The 15,286-nt window shown below is 43.3% G+C and overlaps 1 protein-coding gene across 4 annotated transcripts in view; it reads left to right on the forward strand.

Annotated features, from left to right (window-relative positions):
- LOC114042171 (zinc finger protein 239-like) overlaps window positions 1-357 on the forward strand; it is a 23,714-nt gene extending 23,357 nt beyond the window's left edge. For all 4 annotated transcript variants that reach the window (XM_027860839.1, XM_027860836.1, XM_027860838.1 and 1 more), the window contains one exon: window positions 1-357. This exon is cut by the window's left edge and continues 315 nt beyond it. In XM_027860839.1, coding sequence (XP_027716640.1) covers window positions 1-278 — 278 coding nt within the window. In that variant the 3' untranslated portion in view covers window positions 279-357.
- The last annotated feature ends 14,929 nt before the right edge of the window (window positions 358-15,286 follow it).

The raw sequence follows: 15,286 nt of genomic DNA on the forward strand, positions 1-15,286 counted from the left end.
GAATCCATGCTGGAGAGAAACCTTATGAATGTAATGAATGTGGAAAGTCTTTCACACAGCGCTCCAATCTTGCTAAACATCAGCGAATCCACACCGGAGAAAAACCTTTTGAATGTAATGAATGTGGAAAGGCTTTCACACAAAGCTCCAATCTTGCTAAACACCAGAGAATCCATGCTGGAGAAAAACCTTATGAATGTCATGAATGTGGAAAGGCCTTCACACAGAGCTCAAATCTTGCTAAACATCAGAGAGTCCATATTGGAGAGAAACTTTGAGTGTCTGGAACATTGGAAAGCTTTTAATGTACATTTTTCTCTGATCAGACATCAGAGAATCCATTCTAAAGGAAGAAAATCTCATTAATATAATCTGTGGAAAATCATTCAGACTAAAGTCATCCCTTATTTCTTGTCAGAAAATTCATAAGAGATAGAAATCACATCCCTGTAATGAATATGGAAAGGCATACAAATGAAGTACAGACCTTGATAGAAATCAGGAAATTCATCTTGGGAATAAGATCTATATGGACTCAATGCGGAAAAGTCTTCAGCTGAGATCATCTCTTGCTTTACATCAGAGCATACATGGTGGAGAGAAGATTTAAGAATATGCTTAATGAGGACCAGCCTTTCCCTGGAAAATGGAGGTTACCAAACATTATAATATTCAAGATGGAAAGAAGCCTTATAAAAGCAGTAATTGTGAGAAGGCCTTGACCCAGAGCTAATACTTGTGTATTCGTTGAAAAAATCTTGCTGAACATAAAACTGATGGATCTAATTAATGAGGGAAAGTCTTTTCCTGCACAACAGATCTCATTAGACACTGCAAATTTTATCCTGTGCATAAAGCCTGGAAAATGGATTAAATTTTTTTTTGAAATCCTAAGGATTTCATATCTCCTCTCTAATATGCCATAGCATTCCTATGCCATAACTTCTTCAGCCATTCCCCATTTGATTGGTACTCAATTTGTTTCATGATATTAACTGGTGCAAAAAGTCTCAGTATAAATATTTTGGAATCTGTTGGATATTTATTTTTGTAATGATTTTTTTAGACTGCTGGGTGGCACAACAGATAGAGGGGTTTCCCTGAATGCACAAGACCTGAGTTTAAATTTAGTCTCTGATATTTACTTCCTGTGTGACCCTAGGCAAGTCACTTAACCTAATCCTGCCTGAGTTTCCCCATCTGCACAATGGGGATAGTAATGGCACCTACCAAATGACAAGCAGAATGATTTAAAAAAAAAAAAAACCTCAGAAGACTTATGTGAATTAAAGAAAATGAAGTGAGCAGAACCAGAACATTGTGCACAGTAACAGCAACATTGTACAATGAAGAACTGTGAACGACTTAGCTCTTCTCAGCAATACAATGACCCAAGACAATCCCAAAGGACTCTCATGAAAAATGCTATCCATCTCCAAAGAAAGAACTGATGTTGTCTGAATACAGACTGAAGCATGCTATTTTTCACTTCTTTGTTTGTCTTCTTACACCAAATGACAATTTTTGAAATGTTTTACATGATCGCACATGTATAACCTGTATCAGATTGCTTACTATCTCAGGGAGGGCTGAGGGGAGGGAAGGAGGGATAGAATTTGGAACTCAGAACTTTAAAAAAATGTTAAAAATTGTTTTTACATATAATTGGGAAGAAAAAATAAAATATTATTTTTTTTAAAAAAATGAAAGGCATTATAGGTTGACCAGCAGTTTTTAAATAAAGCATGTTTTAATGAGATTTTTAAAAAGGTTCATTGAGTTTGGAATGTCATAATAAATCAGTATCATTTATTAACAATAAATGAAATCTCTGGTTCAAAAAAAAAGCACTAGCACCAACCTCCAAGAGTAGATGAGAAAATCGAATGAGAAAATATATGTCAGGTGCTTTGCAAGCATCAAATCAGCATGTAAATGGGAGCTATCTTAGTGTTTCCCCTTAGATCCTCAGTGTCATAGCAAAGTCTATGGTCTAAAAAAGGTATGGATAATTTAATCACTTTTTGTTCAAGTTGATATTCAAAACAGCATAGATGAAAGCAGTGTGCTGTAATGGATAGGGAGCAGGGTTTGAAGTTGGAAAGACTTGGGTTCAAATCCTGCCATAGATGCTCTCTAGCTACGTAAGGGTAGGGAACGTTTCTCTGCCTCAGTTTACTCATCTCTGAAATGAGGTTGGTCCAAGTGGCTTCTGTGGTTCCTACAACTTTCAATCAGTGTTTTGATTAAAATTATGTTCATGTGTCTCTTTCCAAAGGCTCTTCCAGTATTCCAGGAAGGAGACCCAGCAGGACCAAGTCTGAGACTATATCAGAAAGAGGTAGTCACTGAAACTCTCTTGTCCTACTTAAAAATAGAGCTTGTACACATGATGTGTGTAAGATATCAAAGAAAATAAGCATAGCAGCCCTGTGCTCAACAAAGTCATTGAAGTGTGTCACCCAACAAGGGATAGAGCAAGTCATACAAAAGATGATATGAAATAAAACGGTGGGTTTTTTTATCACGTGAAGAAATGAATATATCTAACATGTAAAAAGGAAACAATTAACTGGAAAAATGATTTGCAGCAAGTTTCTCCAAAAAAAGGTCTCATTTCCAAGTATTTAAAGAATGAATACAGATGTATAAAAATGAGCCATTCCCCAATAGACCTCTGGTCAAAAGCTATGGATAGACATGTTTCAAAAGAAGAAATCCATGTTATCAATGATCAAATGAAAAAATGCTTCAAATCTGTAATCACTAATCCAAACCACTAATAATTGGAAAGACTTTCAGACTGGTAAAGATAAGGGCAGCTGGGTAAGGATCAAATGTTGGGCCTGGAGTCAAGAAGATCTGAGTTCAAATTGGTCTCAGACACTTCCTAGCTGGGTGACCCTGGGCAAGGCACTTAATTATGTTTGCCTTAATTTCTTCATCCGTACTATGAGCTGGAGAAGGAAATGGCAAACCACTCCAGTATCTTTGCCAAGAAAACTCCATAGAGCCATCAAGAGTCAGACACAAGTGAAATTACAGGACACCAACAAAAGTGATAAGGAAATGACAATCATAAACATTGGAGGGAATTTACAAACATGTATATTGAGGGACAATGTTCCTGCATTGTCCATGTCAAAGAAAAAATTATATGGCTTATCCTGTACTCTTGAGATACTCATCTCTAACAGGAGTTGGGTAGCATATTTCCTCTTTGGTCCTCTGAAGACATGGTTGGTCATTGCATTGATCAGGGTTCTTAAGTCTTCCAGACTTATTTTTCATTACAATATTGTTTCTACTTGTAAAATATTCTGGTTCTGTTCACTTTACTTTACATTAGCTCATACATCCTTCCTTTCTCAGCAACCCTCATTTCTCCCAGCACATGATATATCATCACATCCATGGAAAAAACAACTATTTGGGGGAATTTATTTTTCTTGACTACACATTAGTTTCAAGAGTCTGGAGGAGATCTAGTCAGAGGGAGGGAAATGAATATCAATTTAAAAATTAAATAAAAACAATCTGAAGCATGTATGCTCAATTTCACTAATAATTATAGGTACCTTAATTAATTCACTGTTGGTGAAACTGTGAAGCCTCAAAAGTGACAACCATATGTCAGTGCATAATCATAGATTTTATGACAATTTTTTTTGCAAAAAAGTGGGGTGCAACTATTATGTGAAGCTTTAAAAACCATTTGTGCCAGTATTACTTAAAAATCATTTATTACTATACTGTACCGCTGGCAGATGAACTGTGCAGTTTAGCTAGCCAGGGAAAATGCAAGCCTTACTATCTCACGTGACTTGCTCATGGCAGCTTCACCTGCCTGCCCATTCCCTTTGCCCCAGGGCTCTTCATTGTGTTAAGTGACAATACCATTAGTAGCGCAGTGCTCTAAACAAACCTTGCAGGTTGGCTTTTGGAAATATAATGACAATGCCAGTGGGCTGAGATTTCTAGGCTCACCACTTTTTGGCCTGAAAAAATAAGGTGCGATGATTGTGTGGTGGTGACATTTATGAGGTGAAATACGGTAATACCCTTTGACTCACTAGATATGTGTGTGTGTATGTCTATTCTCTTAAGTCAAAGACAGAGGAAAAGGACTCAAGTGTTAAAAAAAATATTTATAACAGGTCCCGTTATGATAAAGAACTGGAAACTGAGGTGTGATGTTCGGCTATAGGGCAACAGCTGAACAAATATTGGCATACGAATGGAACTGAACAGTCAAAGGCAGGCAATTAATTGAAAACTCAGAAGAGTCACATGAACTGATGCGGATGGAATGGAATGGCATTAAGGGAATCACTGTTAACAATAACCTTTCTAAAGAGGAAGAACTTTGAAAGATGTCACAAGTCTGATAATTATAACCACCAACCACTCTTCCAGGAGACTTATAAAGAAAATCTGTGCCACCTCTCTCCTAACCAAAGTGTGATGGATTCAAGATGTTGAATAAAGAGTACATCTGGGGATGTGGACAAAGTGAGAATTGGTTTAGCTTGACTATGTGCTTTTGTTTCAAATATTTTGAGGCCTTTTTGTCATTTTTGTAGGAAAATTTGGCATTTTGATGGAAACTAGGAATAGAATTGCCCTTCCACCACCCTACAAAAAAACAAAAGGATGTTTTTAATACTCACATAATAGAATAGGAGGAAGGCCAGAATGATTCAGGAAAGATTTGAAAGTGCCATACTAACTATTGTAATATCTCAAGATGAACAGCAAGCAATAAATAATAGAAATTATTTCATGTGCAACCCTTTATAGGATTTATTATACATACATATATAATGTAGTCATTTTATTTCATAGTTGTGAATTTTAAAATTAAAAAGTGTTGGGGTTTTTTGGTCATTTTTGTCTATTTTGAAGGCATTCTGTCTATTCCTTGGATATAATGACTCATATTGTTCCTTTTTGACGTGACTTTTGATATAATCTCCAGGCTATAATTTTTAGTCTTATTTGATCTTTATTTCATTCAAATCTTTTAAATTATATGTAGTTAGAATGTTTATATATATACATATATATATATATCTATATCTTACATTCAGAATTCTCCTAGCCATAGTTGTAAAAGTTACCTGAATGTGTTTTCTTATGATTTTTAAATCAATTTCATTGAAGTCTTTCTTTTCTATGGTGGGCCTGGGGGCAGAAGGATCTGAGTTCAGATTTGGCCTCGGTCACTAATTAGCTGTGTGACCCAGGCAAGTTACTTTAACTTCAATTTCTTTATCTGTAAAATGGAGGTAATACTGCCAAGACAAACCCAGGAACTATATGAACACAATTACAAAACACTTTTTCACACAAATACAGTCAGATCTAAACTACTGGCAAAATATGAATTGCTCATGGGTAGGCTGCCTAAACTAATTTACTTATGCAGTGCCATACCAATCAAACTACCAAAAAAAATTATTTTATAGAGTTAAAAAAAATTCATCTGGAAGTACAAAAGCTCAAGGATATCAAGGGAATTAATGAAGAAAAAAAATGTAAAGGTGGCCTAGCTGTACCAGATCTAAAACTGTGTTATAAAGCAGCAACCATCAAAACTATTTGGTTCTGGCTAAGAAACAGAGTGGTGGGGGCAACTGGGTGGTGCAGTGGATAGAGCACCAGCCCTGGAGTCGGAAGGACCCGAGTTCAAATCTAATCTCAGACACTTGCCACGAGCTGTGTGACCCTTGTCAAGTCACTTAACCCTGATTGCCCCAAAGAAATGATCAGAGTAATCTACTATTTGATAAATCCAAAGACTCTGGTTTCTGGGATAAAAGCTCACTGTTTGACAAAAACTGCTGGGAAAACTGGAAAAGAGTATGACAGAAACTAGGCATAGATCAACATCTTGCACCATATACCAACATAAAGTCAAAATGGGTACAGAATTTAAACATAAAGGGTGATACCTTAAGCACATTAGGAAAGCAAGGAATAGTTTACCTGTGAGATCTATGGAGAAGGGAGGAATTTATGACCAAACAAGAGATAGAGAACACTATGAAATGCAAAATGGATAGTTTTTATTACATTAAATTAAAATGGGGATAATAATAGTATCTATTTCCCAGGGTAGTTGTGAGGATGAAATGGGATGATAATCGCAAAGCACTTAGCATAGGGCCTGGCACATAGTGGGTGTAATGTAAAGTAAGCTTATTTCAACTCATCTTGGGGGTCTGTCCCAATGCTTCAGTGACAAAATGTGTCAGTCAACATGCATTCAATAACTGCCTACTATGTGCCAGGTCTCGTGTGCTGAGCCCCACACCCTCTCCTAATGCCTCCTTCATAGGATTATCCTATAATCAAAATTGTCCTCATGGTCTTTGATCCTCTCTATCGGAGTTTCACTGAGTTTCCCCCCACACCATCTATCTGAAGGGTTTTCCCTATGCTCATGTAATTTGCAAACTTGTTTCTTTATTCAAATAGTTTAATATTTTATAGTGTGACCCTTTTTTTAAGGCTGCCGATCCTTTCCGAGCTTCTTTTGGTCCGTGGGGTGTCAAACTGAAGTAAAAACAGATCCCCAGAAGATGCATATTGACTCTAAGTTGTATTTTTGTCGGGTGTCTCCTTCAATCAAACGTCTCCCACCCTTCCACCAGCTGTCTGAAGCCCCCCATCGCCATCGCATCATGCCTCCTTCCCCAGACCGTGATCTGCTTCCTGAACTCTTCCTCCTGTCCATCTTCTTGGCCAGGCGGTCTGTCCACGCCAACGACAGCGCCGGGTCAGTCACTTAACATGCCCACTACGTGCCTGTCTCGCGCTAAGCCGCGGACGCACCGATGCTCATCCGCCCTAAGACCAGCTTCTCTGTACCCGCAGATGCACGCCGCGTCCCTGTGACAGGGTGGGCTTCCACACTCCACGAGGCCGGGCCTATGCCCAGAATCTATCGATGCCCTCTCCCCGCGCGTGGCTGTTTGCCACAAAACCACGGCTCTGACATTTCCCAGGTTCCTGCGATCTGCTTGTTTTTCGTGTGAAAACAAGAACGCGGCGTCTGCTCCTCTTCTCTCAGGGTGTCGGGCGCTTCTGCCCCCGCGGCGTCCTGGCCTCCTCCTCCTGGGCAGGAGCCTCGGACCAAGGGCATCACCTCGGAGGGCTGCAATGGGGTGAGTAGCACCTAATGAGATCCTCGCAACAGCACTGGGAGGTCCGGCTCGTGGGATCCCCTTCTACAGACGGGGAAACCGAGGCTGGGAAAGGGGGAGTGACTTACCCAGAGTCACCCCCCGTAAGTCACTCTTTTAATTCTGAGGCTGCTGCTCTGACCGCTCAACCCAGGCCGATGTCGTGGGCTTCCTTCTGAAGACAACTGCATTGGTCCCTGTGCGGAGCGTGGCCCTGCCGCCGGCGCGAGGGCGGAGAGGCGGCGCCCCCTGGGGGCCGAGCGTGGCCCTGCCGCCGGCGCGAGGGCGGAGAGGCGGCGCAGGCGCACTAGCCTCCACGCTTGGGTTCTTTCCTTTTCAACTTCCAAGCCTAGGATTCATGGTGAGGATGGTTTGTCTCAGCACTGCGCGTGCGCATGAACAAATGTCCGTCCGTCCGTCTGTGCCGGTCTGTCTGTCGCGCCCCCCACCCCGTCTCTCTCCCTCCCTCCCTCTCCTTCTCCCTCCAAGGCCGCCCCGCCCCCCTCCGCCTCCTCCCCTCCCCCTCACCAAGCAGGAGGTGCTGCCTTCGTCCTCGCCGCCTGCTGAGTGCGGGGCGCATGCGCGTTGTAGGACCGCGCCGTCCTGACTTCCTGGCCGCTTCCGCTTCCCAGAGGCCTCCGCGGCGGGACCTCAGTTGTAGCCGCAGAGAGAAGCGCGGGCTGGGGTCGTGCGGGGCCGTCCTGCTCCGTCCCTGTGCGCGTGCGTGTGTGTCAGTATGCGTGCGCACGTGTGTTCGTGCGTGTGCACTCGTGTGCGGGTGTGAGTGTGTGTGCACGTTCGGGGGCGTGGGAAGCGGGGGGGGCGGGGCGTGGCAGGCCGGCGCTTCCCCGAGTGTCCCCGGAGGGAGGAGAGGGGACCACGGCCGAGGCAAAGGCGAGGAGTGGGGACGTTGGCGGTCCGGGCCCACGCTGGAGCCTCAAGGCCAGCAACGCGGAGGACGTCAGAGCTCGAGCCCGCTGCCACGGCCAGAGGAGCGAAGACGGGATCGGAGCCCAGCCCTCCCACGCCCAGTCCAGTGTTCTGTCCTGGATGGGCCTGAGGCCAGACCCTCCCCCGGGCTGCCGTCCAGCTGGCCAAGCCGCTGTCCCGAGGTCACCATCTTGTGTGTTCAGGAGACACAGAGCATGCATGGGACCCTCCTGCACGTGCCCGTTACCGTGGCCGTCGCCGTGACCATGGGCTTCCCTTCCTGCCCCACCGCCCCTCTCTTCCGCGCATTTCCAGGCGTCTTCACTGCCGTCTTCCTCCCCGCCCTGACTGGCGTGGTGGGTGTGCCCGGCGGCCTTCTCCCGCCCCTGCCTTTGCGCCTTTTGAGGCCTTTTTCATTCTCTTGCAAGATGCTGGGCACAGACAGTTTTTGCTGCCTGTCGTTAAGTGAACTTTAACAGAAATAGGTGTGTTCGGGATGTCTGTGGAACACCCTCATGTTACGTGGGCCTGGAAGTCCAGAACTCAGGTTCTGCCACAGTGCCCCTGCAGGGGCCTGCTACAGCGCTTGGCAAACAGGGGGTTCTTCAAGCCTTGGTGTGGCTTTGAGCTTTCAGTGGCTTAGAATGGCACCAAGACTGGGGACACCTCATCCAACTTGATTAGGGCCGCATTTAGAGACTTGACAGTCACCTGGGTAGAGGCAATTGTGCCTCTGATGAAACCGTAAGAAAGTGAGTGTTGAAAGGGAAGGGAAGAAAACTCAGCTGGGAACCTTGGGGGGTCTCAGTGATTTCCTCAGCTCACATGGATTCACCCATCATCTCTTTGCCAGTTATGCCCACATCTACCTGTCCAGCCCCCACTTTTCTCTGGAGCTGCTGTCTGGCATGTCAGACTCAGCATTTAAAAGCCAAACTCAGGGGCGGCTAGGTGGCACAGTGGATAGAGCACCGGCCCTGAAGTCAGGAGGACCTGAGTTCAAATCTTGCCTTAGACCAAACACTTCCCACTTACAAGCTGTGTGACCCTGGGGCAAGTCACTTAACCCCAGTTGCCTAACAAAACAAACAAACAAACAAAAAAAACCAAACTCTTCTGTTCAAGAAACTCCAGTCATTCTCCATGTTGTGCAGCCATTTTTCAGTCGTATCAGACTCCCCATGACCTCATTTGGAGTTTTATTTGGCAAAGATAGTGTAGTGGTTTGCCACTCCCTTCTTCAGCTGATCTTGCAGATGAGGAAACTGAGGCAAGCAGGGTTTAGTGACTTGCCCGGGGTCAAACAGCTAGTAAGTATCTGAGGCTGGATTTGAATTCATGAACTCCCGGGAAACTCCCTGACTCTCGGCCTAGTGCTCTGTGCATTATGGCACCACCTAGCTGCCCTGGCTCCCCATTGCCTCCAGGCTAAATCATAAAGTCCCTTGTTTGACCTAGAAAGGCCTTCACAACCACTCCCCAGCCTATTCTTTAGTGTAATTGCATGCTACATTCCTTTACACAACCTACATTAGCCAAAGTGGCTTCTTTGCTATACACAGTCATCCATGTTCCCCTCTGGGCCTCTGCCCGGGTAATTGCTCCCTCCCCCCAGCCAGCACCCTTCAGATCCCAGCCCAAGGCTCTGGTAGTGAAGAAAGGTGCTTGGCGATCATCAGGTCCAACCTCTCAATTGTTTAGCACAGTGCTTGGTACAGAGTAAACATTTAATAAATGCTTGCTGACTTGGCTAGACTTTGAAAACTGAAGCCAAGAGAGAAGTCACTTGGCCAGCGTGCACCAGCATGTCAGTAGCTGAGTCAGCTGTGGTCAGGTGCTGGCTTTGGACTCTGAGGAGCTGCCATTTATTTCCTGCATGACCTGGGGCAACTTGATTAACTTTCCTGGGATTCTCTTATCTGAAAATCTGAGGGGATTTGGTCTACATGACCTCTAAGGTCTCTTCCAACATAATTACCTCTTCCTGTGGTTGCAGGTCTCCTCGCCTCCCAGTACTGGGCATTCCCCTCTCCATCTGCCCTAGTCGCCCTTTCTTTCCCCTCCCTCCCCTCACGTCCACTCTGTGTCCATTCTGGGCCCTCCCCACACTGCTAGCATTTCCCTCTCTACCCCCTGGGCTGTGTAAGAATGTGGTGCCCGGGCCAGCAGGAATGTGTTTGGTGTTTCAGGAAGCAGTGACCGTCAGGGATGTGGCCTTAGGTTTTACCTGGGACAACTGGGGATGCTTGAGCACTGTTCAGAAAGAGCTCTACAGATATGCGATGCTGGAGAACTACCAGAATCTGGTCTCCCTGGGAATCGGGGTCTGCCCCTGGGGAATCAGGGCACGTAAGTGTGTAGCACAGACTTGTAGGACCCCTTCATTGACTCAGCTGAGGGACTTCTGAAAGCAGAGACTCCTGTTGTCTTTTAGATCCTATTGTCTTCCCCTTCCCTGGGCTGTCCCTCCTTAGGAACATTCCCCAAGGTGCCTGTGTAGAGTCCTCCCCAAGCTCAAGAGTGTATTCTTTCTAGAAGGTCAGATAGGCCTGCCTGAGATACCTATTTGGACACATCCTTGATGCACACCTGTCAGTCAGCCACTTCTCTGCACCTCAGTTTCTCCATTTGTCAAATGAGAGGGTGTGACTGATCCTTTCTTGCCCTGGCATGAAGTCAGATTTGTCAGTGCTGTGCCATTCTTTGGTAGAACTCTCTTCCCTCTTCAGACTCATGTTTGTTACCTATCAAATGTGGGGTTTGAACCCAATGATATCTAAAGTCTTTCTTTAGCTCTTAAAGTTCTGAGAGCCAAGAATTCTGTCTTTTGTGTCTATGATAGGATCCCCCTGTTAAGCCCCGACCTCACAACCCACCTTCTTAAGTGGGCTATTTTCAGTCTCTTGGCTTCTCTGTCTTTCCAGATCATCCTGCCCTCTGCTCTCTATTTGCTCTACCTCTCATCCCTCTTCCTAGCCACTCTCTTGATGAATATGTGGTTTTTAAGGACTGCCCTGGTCCTGGTTGTATCATTGGCCTTCCTTTCACCATGACCCTTGTCATTGCCCAAGGATGTGGAGATCTTTAGACCTCTGGTCTGGTATGAAGAGCGCTGGGCTGGGAGCCAGGACCCCTGAGTCCTTATCCCAGCTCTGTTAGTCATTAGCTTCATGACCTTGGGTAAAGCCCTTCAGTCCTCTGAGCCTCAGGTTCCTAATCAGGGATATGAGGAACTTTAACTGAAAATCTCAAGGAGTTCATAGAGTCATGAAGGCTAGGTGTTCAAAAGAGCCTAATCAGCCATCTTGTCTTCTCTCCAGCATATATGAAAAGTGGTCAGTTGGACCTTTCTTTACTAGAAAACCTCCAGTGAGGGAGAATTAACTAATTCCCAAAGGAACCCTTTCTAATTTTTTTAAGTGTTAAGAAACCTTTCCTTACAGTATACTAAATGTGCTCATTGGCAACTTTCACCCATTGCTCTTCACTTTGTCACTCAGATAGAAGGAGAACAAAACCGAATCATAGAATCATAGATTTAGAGCTGGGAGACCTTAGAACCTGAGTCCAACCCTTTCATTTTATTGATTTATTTTTTAATTTAATTTTTTTTTCACTTAAAAAATCTTCTTTCTCTCCTTCCCACTCTCCTCCTTGGGGAAAAAAAAAAGAAAGACAAAATTGTTGTAACATATGCATATCCAAGCAAACTAATGTCCGCTCTTTCCATGCCCCAAAAGCATAAGACTTATTCTGCACTCTGAGCCCATCCCCTCTCTGTCAAGAGGTAAGTAATATGCTTCATCATCAATCCTTGTGACATGGTCGAACAGTGTATTGGTCAGAGTTTGTAAGTTTTTCTGTTTGTTTACTTTAAAATGTTATTGTATAAATTGTTCTCCTGGTTCTGCTCACTTCATTCTGCATTATGTCATACAAGTCTTACCAGGTTTTTCTGAAGCCATTCCTTTCATCTTTTCTTACAGCACAATAGTAATCTGTCACATTCTTATATCATAATTTGTTTAGCCATCTCCCAACTGATGGGCACTCACTCAGTTTCCAGTGTTTTGCTACCATGAAAAGAGCTGCCAAAAATACTTTGTATCTGTGAGAGCTTTTCCCCTTTCTTTGATCTCTTTCAGAATATAGCTTAGTAAGTGATATCATTGGTTCAAAAGGTATACACAGTTTACTAACTTTTTGAACATAATTCCAAATTGCTTTCCAATATGTTTGGACCAGTTTACAACTCTTTCAACAGTGTATTAATGTACCTGTTTTCCCCCCAACTCCTCTAGCATTTATTATTTTCCTTTTTGTCAACATTACCAATCTGTTGGGTATGAGTTAGTTTAAATATAAATAACACAGTTGTTTAAATTTGCTTTTCTCTAATTGTTAGTGATTTATAGCATATTTCCTCATGCTTTCCTATTGATAGCTGAGATTTCTCCCTTTGAAAACGGCTGAAGATTGTAGACTGAAAGCAGGGACTTGCCTGAGCTCTCCCCCAAATCTCTTCTCTAAAAAGTGATTCTGAAGAAATTCTAGCATGGCAGAACCCACAAAGAGACAGAGTGAGGCAGATTTCCAGCCCAAGATAACCTGGAAGGTCAACAGGGAAGGTCTGTTGCACTGGCCTGATAAAGGAACGTCCAGCATACAGGGCCCAGCAGCAGACCTGGCCTAAGCAAAACCACTCCAGGGGCCTGAATCACTAGCAGCAGTGGTGAGTTCCAGTGTTCTAAGCCCACAGATTCCAGAGACAACTTAGAAAGTCAGCGGGAGGGGTCTGTCAGAACTGGGTGAGAGAGAAACACAGTCCAGCACAGGGCTGCAGGCAGTACAGCCTCTGCACCAGCAAACCGGAAACAGGCCTTGGGAGTAACAATCAGCAGTAGCAGTGGAAGTAGCGGCAGCAGCACTGAAAGTTTGAAAGTCATCTGTTTCAACTTCTGGGAGCCACAATGGTGGAGTAAGCAGTAAGTCGCTCTCACCCTCCCTTATTGACTTTGAAAAACTCAGAGAATATTGCACCAGGAAAAATCCTGAAATAGTAAAGACAGTAGAAAGACTAGATATAGCAGTCTTTTGGCTCATGAGGCTAGGAGGATTAACTGGAAAGATCCCTGTTGCTATGGCTGAAGGGGACCAGTACAGGAAGGGAGGCATCCCAGCAAACCAGTGACCAGGCCCTAGCACCCAGCACATGAAACCTGGGACAGTTCCCCCTGTGCCCCAGAAGCAGAGATCAACTTTAAAAGCCAGAAAAAAGGCAAACAAGATGATCAAGAAGCAACACAGAAAAACAAAGATCATAGAAAAGTATCTTGGTGGCAGGGAAAATCAAAACACAAATTCAGGGGAGGATAACATTGTCAAAATACCCACATCTGAAACCTCACAGGGGAATATGAACTGGTCTCAAGTCCAAAAGGCCTTCTTGGAAGAGCTGAGGAAGAATTTTAAAAGTCATATAAGGGAGGTAGAAGAAAAATTGAACAATTCGTTTAAAAAAAAGGAACAAAAATACACTGAAGAAAACAACTTCCTAAAAAGTAAAACGGGCCAAATGGAAAAGGAGGTACAAAAGCTAACTGAAGAAAACAATTCATTAAAAATTAGAATTAGGCAAGTGGAAGCTAATGACTCTGATGAGACGTCAAGAATCAGTCAAGCAGAGGCAGCTAGGTGGCACAGTAGATAGAGTGGATAGAACTGAAGTCAGGAGGACCTGAGTTCGAATGTGGCCTCAGACCAAACACTTGACACTTACTAACTGTGTGACCCTGGGCAAGTCACTTAATCCCAATTGCCTTAAAAAAAAAGAAGAAGAAGAAGAATCAGTGAAGCAAAATCAAAAGAAGAAAAAAATAGAAGAAAATGTAAAATTCCTCATTGGAAAAAAAACTAACCTGGAAAATACATCCAGGAGAGATAACTTAAGAATTATTGGTCTACCAATAAGGCATATTGAAAAAAAAAAAAGACCCTGAACAGCATCTTTCAGGAGATTATCAAGGAAAACTTCCCTGAGGCCCTAGAACCAGAGAGTTAAATAGGCATCAAAAGAATCCACCACTTACCTCCTGAAAGACATCCCAAATAGAAAATGCTAAGGAATACTGTAACCAAATTCCAGAATTATCAGTCAAGGAGAAAATGTTGTAAGTAGCCAGAAAGAGACAATTCGAATATCATGGAACCACAGTCAGGATTATGCAGGACCTTGCAGATTCTACATTAAAAGATCAGAGGGCTTGGAATATGATATTCTATAAGGCAAAGGAGCTTGGATTACAACCAAGGATCAACTACCCAGCAAAATTGAGCAAAATCTTTCATGAGAGGAGATGCACATTCAAATGAAGTAGGGGACTTCGAGACTTTCCTGATGAAAAGACCAGAGCTCAATGGAAAATGTGATCTTCAAATACAAGACTCAAGAGAGGCATAAAAAGGTAAACAGGAAAGGAGGGGAAAAAAACATGTTATTCAATAAGGGTAAACTGTTCACATCCCTACATGGGAAGATGATACTTATAACTCTTAAGAACTGCATCTTTATTACAACATTAGAGGGGAGATATATATATACAGAGGGGGTGGGTTTAAATTGACTTTGATATGATGATAAAAAAAACCGAATGAAGTGGTTAAGAGGAATTGTAATGGGAGAAGAGGAAAGGAGGAAGCAGAAAAGCGTAAATTACATCACATGAAGAGACACAAACACATATTACAGTAGAGGCAAAGAAGGGAGGGAGATAAGCATTGTTAACTTTACTCTCATCGAATTTGGCTCAAGGAGGGACTAATATACACAGATAGAAAGATTTAATTTGCCATATAGGTAGTAGGAGGGGAAAGGGGAAAGAAAAAGGAAGTGGGGTTGAAGGGACAGCAGATTGAGGGAGGTCAAAAGCAAAACTCTAGTGAGGAGGGAAAAGGAGAATGAAAAGCATAAATGGGGGAGGGGCAATAGGGTGGAGAGAAAGACACAGATATTATTTATAACTGTCATTGTGAATGGAATGAACTTTCCCATAAAACAGAAATGGATAACAGAATGGATTAAAAACCATAATCCTACAATATGTTGTTTATAAGAAACACATTTGAAACAGAGGGATACACACAGGGTAAAGATAAAAGACTGGAGTAGA

The sequence above is a fragment of the Vombatus ursinus genome, unplaced genomic scaffold (genome assembly GCF_900497805.2).
Source record: "Vombatus ursinus unplaced genomic scaffold, bare-nosed wombat genome assembly UNPS02014270.1, whole genome shotgun sequence".
NCBI classification, from domain to species: domain Eukaryota; kingdom Metazoa; phylum Chordata; class Mammalia; order Diprotodontia; family Vombatidae; genus Vombatus; species Vombatus ursinus.